The sequence below is a fragment of the Pseudorca crassidens genome, chromosome 10, assembly GCF_039906515.1.
Source record: "Pseudorca crassidens isolate mPseCra1 chromosome 10, mPseCra1.hap1, whole genome shotgun sequence".
Classification (NCBI taxonomy): Eukaryota; Metazoa; Chordata; class Mammalia; order Artiodactyla; family Delphinidae; genus Pseudorca; species Pseudorca crassidens.
The window spans coordinates 102,218,617-102,228,511 of record NC_090305.1 but is presented as its reverse complement, the minus strand read 5'-3'; the positions used below and the strand labels follow the sequence as shown (position 1 = coordinate 102,228,511).

General features: G+C 51.0%; 1 protein-coding gene across 1 annotated transcript in view; it reads right to left on the bottom strand.

Moving 5' to 3' along the window:
• Positions 1-535: 535 nt before the first annotated feature.
• SYN2 (synapsin II) overlaps positions 536-9,895 on the bottom strand; it is a 153,099-nt gene continuing 143,739 nt past the window's right edge. Inside the window, exons 11-13 of the mRNA XM_067755495.1 lie at positions 7,855-7,915; positions 4,008-4,239; positions 536-1,441 (exon numbers count right to left, since the gene is read on the bottom strand). Coding sequence (XP_067611596.1) covers positions 1,306-1,441; positions 4,008-4,239; positions 7,855-7,915 — 429 coding nt within the window. The 3' untranslated portion in view covers positions 536-1,305. The remainder of the gene's footprint in view (positions 1,442-4,007; positions 4,240-7,854; positions 7,916-9,895) is intronic.

The window sequence follows — 9,895 nt, the reverse complement described above, 5'->3', positions numbered from 1 at the left end:
GTTAATATCAATGCAGATGTGGTATGCATTCTCACAGCATTTGTGGCTTTTTGGGAACATACTCCTGAGTCCCAAAGAAGCCACAGTGAAATCCCTCGAAACCCGCCCTCTATCACAGACTTCTTCAGGATGCCGGGAGATCGGCGGACCCCACTCACGAGAGCAGGCCCATCCTGCCTCATTGGCACCTCCGTGTGGGTTTTAGCTGAGGAGACTGATGGGCCAGACAAGTAGCTCCAACTGGGCCACTACGGAAGCCAAGATGCTATGCTTATTAGAAAGGCTCCACATTCAGTACGACTGGTAGAACTGCCGAGTTACTGGGGAGGTGTCAGGAAGCGCAGCCTGGGGGACATCTAAAGGACAGCCGTATTCTCAACCGTTGCAAAGACAGTCACACACGCACCAACACAAACAGCTTCACCCTCCTGGGTTTTTCTCTTCCCTATACTCACGCGCACACACACGCACGTGCCTCACGTACACTCTCACAGTCAAAAGGGGGGCCTAGGGGAGACCTCATGGCTGAATCAAATGCTGGTTAATGCTGCTGCTTTTATTACACCAAAGGTCTTAACATTTATTTGGAGAGGAACACAAAACTTGGCATACTGGCATGCATTCTCTACAGCACAGTTTTGGAGAAGCTCAAGATCACTGCACCCCACACAGGAGAACAACGCCGGAGGTGGCAGGGGGACTGTAGGTTCTTGATCTCTCTGGTCAGCAGACTACAGGTGCTTCACTACCATAGCAATCGAGGAATCTTGTGTGCTGGGCAGGTGTGTTTTCAACAGCTAAACAGGTGTGACAAGGGATCCAGGTGTGGGTGAGTCCCTAACACTTAGAGCCGAGAGTTATTCTGGGGTAAGTATATTCTCCCCAAACAGGTAGCACTGACTACAGGGGGGCATGCTTAGCACTGCATCTGAGCTCGGTTAAGCAACCAGGTGTCCTCAGTGAAAGGAATCCTGGTTTCAAAGGAAGAATAAGACATGATGGTGCTATCACAATAAGGCCACTAAAGTCACAGCGAACGAGGATCTCAGAGGAAGCTCTCACGACTACAGGGAAGCAGCTCTATCCTCTCTGACGTCAGGTGCCCCTCGCTGGGTAGGCGCCTGCTCTGAGACCTTCACCTGGTCCTTTCTGAGCTGCAGCACATCACTGAGCGCAACAGAGCAGAGGAGGGGGCCACACACGTTAAGGTCATGGGACATCACCACCAAGTGTGGCTGACTGTTGTCGGCAAATGTCTTGGATTCCTTTCCCGGTTGGGCTGGGTGCCCCTGTGTGTCTGGAGAGCTAATCTGAAAAGAGGCTGGCAAAGGACTTCCTCAAGCTCCGGATGGTCTCTGCCTTGGCTTCATCCTCATTGGCTGAAGACCGGAAGAAGGAGGACTCAGAGAAGCTGAAGGCATTTGTCAGGGACTGCGACTTGCTTGAAGATAAAAACCAGAGAGAATGTGAGAGGGTGGTGTTCCCAGTGAGGCAGGGAAGGACGGTGACACGAGGATACACGACCGGAACACCCACTCCAACCCCAGGGAGACTGGGTGGCAGAGGAGAAAGCCAGCATGGGGCATGCTAGCAGGCCCCTGGGAGGTCCCTGTGCTCTTTTCTTTACCTGCAGTGCTGCTCAAACAGGAAAGGATGGAGGCAGCGTGGGAGAGAGGGAGAAGGGGGAAAGAGAGAAGAGAAGGAAGGAGAAGGGAAAGAGGAAGAAGGGGTGGCTCAAGGGTCTTCCTTTCACTTAATGCTAAAGGGCCCACAGGCTAAATTTCAGGGCCCCAACTTGGCAAGAACTAATCCAGGAATCTCACACCCTTCCCCTTGGATGAAACGTAGCAACCAGGGGCCAGTGGACTCTTGTGCTCTCTTTCTCATCAACTGTCCAGTAGTGGAGCCAGCATCAGAAGACCTGGGTCAAAGCCTTGGTCCCGCCTCTCACTCACTCTTGACCTTAGGAAGCCACGTGCCTCTCTGAGACTCGGTTTCTTGTTCGGTTTCTTAATTGTGTTATGTAGATGTCTGGTAAAATGATCGCTAGGCCTTTTCAGCTCTTTCTTTTTTGCTTTTTTCTCTGATTCCAGAAGAACCTTTTGACTTGGCACGAACTCTAACAACTCCATTTACCGTCCTTACAATGGGCGTAATCGCCCTTGCAGCCTTCCTCAGAGGAGCCTAATATGAGGTGTGTGAGTTTCAGGGTGTCCGGGGCAACAGAGATACACATCAGGCCTACACAAGGTTACTGGGTAGTTTTCTAATGAAAAAACCCAAACTGCACACATTTTAGGGACAAATTTTTCCCTTGAGACACTAGTGAGTCAGAGAGAAAAACTGTGAAGGCAAGAAGGTGGAGGGGAGGCCAGGCCCAACACTGCAGGAGAGGACACGTGGTCTGGCGACTCCATGGCCGTCTTCTCTCCTTCTTGACTTCTGCTTGTCTCCTTCCTGCTGGTTCCTGGCTCCAGAACTCCTCTCCCGGTATCTCAGCGCTCCCAGCCCTCCCCTGAACTCGGACACAGCCCCAGAAACTCCCTTCTGCAGGGGCATGAGCCTGTCTCTTCTCCCGCAGTGGCTGAACAGGTGCCCTGCCTCTCACTGGGCCTGCCTGGGATAAGGCCCAACATGCTGGCCTCTGGGAGCGGCGACTCCTCTGCATGCACAGGCCGGGGGCACAGGTACAAGCCTCCCGCTTGTCATCAGAGGCTGGCTCGATTCAACAGCTTCAGCCCAAAGGCGGTGACAGCCCACAGATCTGCCCTCAGACTGGGGCCAGAGTTGGCTCAAGAGAAGGTAGGCGAGATTAAAAAGTCAGCTGCAGAAAACGACGGGGTTGAGGGGAAGGTGTGAGGCAGGCGAGACATGAAATGTACCCTCGGCCAGAGCTGCGGAGCAAGGCCGGGGGATGGCCCTCCCATCATACAGGACTGGAAGACCCAACGGAAGTGGTCATCCGGACCACCCGAGCCCTCACCCTGGCTCTGCCGCTAACTAGTAGAAGGGTTTTGACAACATCAGATCTCTCTCAGCAGTGTTTTCTCATCTGTGCAGTGACTAGAGATGATCTCTGAGTGGCTCATCTGAGCCCCAAACTCGACAGCTCCCTGTTCTCCGTCCCTGAGAGTTTCATCTCTTTACTGAGATGCACTCACGGAACGCTTCCGATCCCCCGGGCCGTGGCTGTCTGTGCTGACAGTCATGACAGAGGTCTGTGGTTGGGGACCTTGAAGAGAGCCGTCTCTGGTTCTGGGGGAGGGTGGAGCTGAGCACCCAGGTGCTGTCCCTACCAAATGCAGCTATACTGTTTTCTAGGGGCCCTCAGTTCTGTCCTCTGAAGCAGGATAGCGTGACAGGGGTTTCTAGGGTTACTGTTGGGAATGAGCGAACCCAAGAGGATGGAGTTCCTCAGGGTCTCTATATGGGCCTCTCCTCTGATGACCACACCAGAAACCAACCTCCTTCTGACAAAGCTGAAGGTAAAAAGCTGAAATGGATTTAACTACTTCCCCCTTTTCCTTCTGGGCAGCCTTGCTGATTGGCACACCCTAAACTGTGAGTCAGAGGCAGAAAAGAGAATTAAAATTTTTTTTTTTTTTTTTTTTTAGAAAGAGAAAGACACATATACACACAGAGAAAAGGAATGGAAAAAAGAGTGGGAGGGAGGATTAAAAAAAAAACAAAAAACCCAAACCCAAAGCTCATATAAGAATGGGAGAGGGGGTAGTAACTGCTTTATTGCCACTCCCCAGGAAGAAAGGGGAGGGTTTGCGCTTCTAGCTAGACCTTAAGACTTTCACTTCCCTCTTTCTTGCCCTCCCCAATCAACCCAACCATGCCCCCCACAAAAAAAACCCACCAAAACCCAACCCCCGAAAAACCCCACAAAAATATCTTTAGGAGGAGGTCTGATTGAAGGTGCTTCCTAGCAGCTCTGGAGCCCAAGGCCTGAGAGGAGGGGCAGGAAGAGGGGAGGGAGGAGCTGCTGAGTCGTCTCTTACTTGAGCTGTGGGTGAGGCTGGGGCTTCTGTGGTGGAGCAGCCGGGGGTGGCTGGACCTCTGCCAGGGAGCTGCCGCTGGAGGGTGCATCTCCGTGGGTGGTGGGGCCGCCCGAGGAGGAAGAAGAGGAGGAGGAGGAAGAAGAGGAAGGTGGCAGCGACGGTCCAGGGGGGAGCCGGCGTGGACGTAGCACCTTGCCTGGGGGTGGCATTCCTTGGGGTTGCCCAGGGCCCCCTAGGTTCAGTACAAGAAAAACTTCATAATTTACCCATATCAGAGGGTTTCCTTATTAGAATCTATGTCCCAAAGGGTGTGGCTATTTAATTACCAAAGGATAAGCTCTATGACAAGAAGCCATCCGAGGCTCTGAAGGGCTCCAGAGCAGGCCCCCGGTTACCCTCAGACGTCGCCGCTACACGCTCCTCCTCACACTCACAGCGGCTCAGTCACAACAGAAGTCGGAGCATGGGGAAGAAGCCATGGGATGAGCGGCCCCCATCAGAGGTGAGATCTCTTACGGAAGGCCCCCAGACCACAGGGACCACCCCTCTCCCCCAGAGGTTCCTCAGGTACAGGCCAACCTGGCCCACGGTGTGCTAGGAGGTCTCAAGTTCCACATTGTTATTTTGGAGTCGGCCTTAGTCTGTCCTGCTCCACGCCTGCATGTCTGATTGCTGTACCCCCAGCAGGGCTTCCTTTCAGCATTAAGTCATGCCCATGACTGGGACCTTTCGTGTCCAGTTGCCTCTTAGTACCATCCTCAGGGGCTCCAGTCCCTCCCAGGTGTATGTGGTGAAATTCTCCAGAAATCCAAGTCCCATTCTCTCCCTGGAGATGTTGTGAGCACCATTTGGCAAAGAAGAGGCCCCCCCCCCAAAAGGACCAGGATCCCCTTCTCCCAACATGAGACAGAAAACCATGTGGTGACCTGGAGATCTCATTTCTCAGTCTCAATCCCAGAGTCCACGTTCACGTGCCCACTGGAAGGAGCTGGCTTACAGAAACTCAACGACAGCTAAGAGTTGTACTGTAACTTAGTTTTCTAGAAACACCAGGACACCTGTACCCTCTGGAGAGGCAGAACTGTATGTCTATACCATAGTACATCCATGATTGTAAGTCAGTTTCCCCTCTACACGGCATGGACTCCACTTTACCATCAATGACCAATTAATACCAGGGTGAGTTACACATAAATAAGTAAATAAGTGAATGAATGAAATTTTGCATGTTGAAGAAGTTCTAAGTTCAAATCAGAAAACTAGTGAAGATGGTAGATTAGCAGCGCATTTCATATTAACCAGTTTTTGCCTCTTCCAAAGTTTGACATCATTTGTATCAGCATTTACTTGTAAAGTACTGCAGGTTGATAGCTCAGCCTCTTGTACCAGAAACCTGAGTGCTTTCCCAACTGCACAGAGATGCTTGAATAGCCAGAAACTTTACAACTTAACACTGAAGACAGATATAACTTTTCCTTTATTGCACATTAAGCTGTACAGGAGTCACAAAAGAGAGGTACTTCAATCACACTTCCAGCATTGGCTGAGGGTCTCCCCGCTGGATTGGTACAAAAAAAGGCGACAACATCAGAAAAGAAATGGGTACAAAACACCTGAACGGCAATCCTATACTGTGACACGGATGCCCCAGGCCACAGAGTTGTCCTTAGCATGCTGCCTGAGGGCACAGGACAGTCAGGGTGTGCTGTCTGCTTGTGTTTGGCCCTGGGAGGGAGCCCTAGTCCCTTTCTCCCTCACCTGATAGACCGTGGCTGACACCACCACCCTGGAGCCTGACTAAATTCAAACGGCAACTTCGTATTTGTGGCTCACAAATGTCACATGAAAAGCACCTGAATGTTCACACGGATCACATGCAAAGAAGCAACACCACCGTCAGCTCACCGCTTGGACAAAAATAAATTAAAAAAATAAAATGTATTCCTCCATTCTGGGAAATGTTTCTTTATTCCTTTCTATCATTTCATCAGACTGGGAGGTATTTAAGGACCTGATTCTTATGCAACCCACCTGGAAGTGCTTAACTGCATATATATGTATATATTTACAACAGATCGACTACCATCGGCATCTACATCGTCTAAGGGAGGAATCGCGGACAAGAACATTCACACTCAGTGCATTTCCCTGTAGCTCAGAATTTGCCAGCAATCAAGACAGAAACCAGGGCATGTGCCCCTTGACACAGAAATCATGTTACACACCACCAACACCAGTTATTCCTCAAACCTGGCAATCCAGAAAGGTGACATGTCAGTACAGAAGTGAGAGGGAATGCAAAAGTAGAGCTAGAAGCACTTCTTCTAAAAGGCAAACTGCTGGCGTGAACTCCCACAGCCCACGGTGCTAGAGGAGGCCACTGGATGCCCGATCCTGGTCTGGCCAGGACATGGCAAGATGAGGCACTGACCCGAGGCCTGGTCTAGTAACTGCCTCATCCCTGCCCAGGAGCTGCATGGCGGAGGAAAGAGGACAAACGGGTGAGGGCTCTTTAAGAGCCACCGCTGTGGAACCACGGCCCCAAACACACAAGCTAAAATCTGAGACAGTCCCTCTCAGGAAAGATAAAGCTCTTCATTCTCTGGACTCTGGAGGGCTTTTGGAACAGCTGACAGCGAAAGCAGGTGCCCACCTCAGAGCTCTGGAGGCAGTGTACCCACTCGAGGGAAACGGCACAGTTTCGATTCGCTCCCATGTCGTGATGCCTCAGGAGAGGCCAAGAGAAGAATGGTTGAATCCTTCCCAGACTTCTCAGTAGCTCCCTGCCTTCTACGTCCCAAATTGCTAAAGAATTATCTCTGTACACAGTAAGCTTTGGGGAAAACGAAGCAGCCTCAGTTCCACAGAAGCGCACAGATGGCCAATTCAGAAACGGCAAAGTAGAAACAACTTACAGGGACTAAGATGAACACAGGGAGAATACTCACAAGTTCACTTTGATATTGCACATCAGCGGCCCCATTTTTTTGTGTGTGTCTAATCTCATAGCTAATTAGTTAATAATAAAACGAAGGGTATACTGGGATGTCAAATACAGAACACGCTCCTGGAAATAGCTTATTCTTTATATTTCACGTCATCACTGAAAACACAAGAGCTCTACAGGCACGGCCAGCTTATTCACATAAACTCAAATGCACCAAACTTTAGCAAATGGAGAAAAAGATGGATGCCTTCAGATTCAACGGATGAAGCTACGGAAATAAGACCTCGAAAATCTCTTAAACTTCTATCTATTTACCCTAGTCATGCAGAAAGGAAGCAAAAAGCACAGTTCATTGAAGATCCCAAGCACACTCACGGAGGTAAGCAGGGGGTGGGGGGGCAGTTTATCTGAGTCTGGGGGGAGAAGGAGGGGAGTTGGGTTTTATTTTTGTGGTCTTTGTTTCTCCCCTGTCCACCCCCCCACCCAGTCCTATTTCACCCCACATTATGTAATTAAAATATACTATCAAACCACCCAGAAGCTAGTCACACTGAACTTGGGAGAGGCACAATTCTTTTGTACACTGTTGACAAACAGCCCTGGAATCACAAGGTATACAGAGAGACATAAGTGAGCATTACAAGCACGAACAGGAACAGGTAAACAACCAGACAGAGGCACTGACACTGCATAGGAAAAACACAGTCCAGTCAGCCTTGAAAAAACGCAGAAATGGCACCAATGGGAGGGTCTGTTGCTCCCCTCCCCGCTTTCCTTTCTTTCCTTGTTTGTTTTTGGCTTAAAATTTCTGCTTTGAAAACTACCAATCGCTTTAAGAAGCTTGGACTTGTTTTGGCCCTACTGCAATGCCATTACAGTCGAGAATATACTGTAAACAACCTTGGGGGGCTGGCCGCTGAGGTGGGGTCTTGCTCGAGTCCGGATCCTTAAGTGTTCCACTCTGGAAGACAAAAATGCAAAAGAGATACAAACAAAACTCCAAGCAGATTCCAAAGAGAAACCCTGTGGCTCTGTGGCAAGGCTGCAGAGGGATCCGGTGGGATCCAGCGGGATCTGGCCCAGGGGCTTCTGCTGTTCCGGAAACGCCTCAAAGGGACTCTCAGCCTCTGGGTTATTGCCGGGGCCCAAGTGTACGCAGCCTGGGGCTTAGAACCACTCTGACAGGAGTGTCTGACACCTCCTTACCCTCTTTTCATTTCACTCTCTTGTAGACACTCTTTCTAGAAGCTTTGAGACTTCCAACAGCATCTGCTTTCTTCTCTGGGGGCTGCCCAAGGCCCAGCTCCCCTGGCACTCACAGGCCCAGCTTCCTGAGGAAGGATCAACACCAAACTCCCGAGAGTGGCTGGAGTGCCAGCGGGGGCTGCACCAGGTGGCTAGCCTAGACTTGGCTCACTTCTCCTGTGGAGTTAACTCTGGGGTGGGATCAGCCCTGGGGCTGACCTAGGGGTCAGAGCCACTCTTTGGGCTGGGCTGGAACTCCCACAGGGAGGGACTTGAAGGAGGGGGCAGTCTTTTGTGTCCCAGGACCCTCCTTAACCAGAGGGAAGGAGTAAGATGTTAATGTTTGTAAAAGTGCTCAAGGCCAAGCTGTTTTTCCCTCTCTAACAGCATAATTGCATTTTACCCAACAACATGGCTCTCCTCCCAGGCTTCCTCTCCTCCCAGCTGTGATTCTGATTATGCCCCAACGGGATCAAAGATGCATGTGACTTCAGTTTGTCTAACACTTGTACCAAAGGCAGTGAGCATTTGGGGCTTGAATTTGGCAAGGGGGAAACGCTCCATGAAGCCTGGGGGCTGCCGAGTGTGCAGATGGTGATGCCAAAGAGGGAGATTCGGGGGCTTCCCTGGTGGCGCGGTGGTTGAGAGTCCGCCTGCCGATGCAGGGGACACGGGTTCGTGCCCCGGCCCGGGAAGATCCTACATGCCGCGGAGCGGCTGGGCCCATGAGCCATGGCCGCTGAGCCTGCGCGTCCGGAGCCTGTGCTCCGCGACGGGAGAGGCCACAACACTGAGAGGCCTGCGTACTGCAAAAAAAAAAAAAAAAAGGAGGGAGATTCGGAGGCAAGGCTGTGAGAGGCTCAGTGTGTCTTCAGCACACCCCACTTCCTCTTTCACTGCTCCTCTCCCTTGTGACAGGCCCCCCAGCCCTACTCCCACATTAAAACTGTTCCCCATTCCCATGGGCCTCCGATCTGGCCTTCAGGCCCGTTTTCAGCTCCACTACTGGGAGAGCAGAAGCGCTACCCTCTCCAGTATTATGGTCTGTTAATGACAGCACTGCTGTCACAGTTCTACTAACAGGATCTCAGATAGGAGGCAGGGGGCCTTTGAAAGGTCCTGGTGCCACTGCATCAGAGGGTGCCCATTCTATCTACAATCCCGACCTCTCACAGATCACAGCAAGAACACCCACACTTCCTTTCCTTTCTTCCAGGGACTTTCATGGGATCCACGAGGTGGGTCTGAACCCCGGCAATGAAACACCCACACCCAGTAAGCCAGCTAGGACCCACACCATCCAGTCAGCAATCGAGACCCATCAGTTCTTCCTTCTTGGCATCTAAGATTCACCATCTCCTCTTGACCAACTCTGGTCAGGCCTGTATCATTTCCTGTTTAGACTACTAGAACAGTCTCTCAAATCTTCAGTCTCTTCTCCAATCGATGTTCTGGATACCTATTACCCTCTTAAACCCCTTCTCTAATTGTATCAGTTTATTGCTCTAAATAATTTATAGCTAACACTACATAGCTGGGTAACATGATGGACAATTTTATGCAGTATTTCCCTTAAACCTCACAACAGCTCTGCGAGGTATCAACATCCCTAATTTTTAGATAAGGAAACTGAGGGCCAACTAAGGCAGGTAATTTGCCCAGGGTCGTACTGAGGCAACTGGCATGTGAGCCCAGG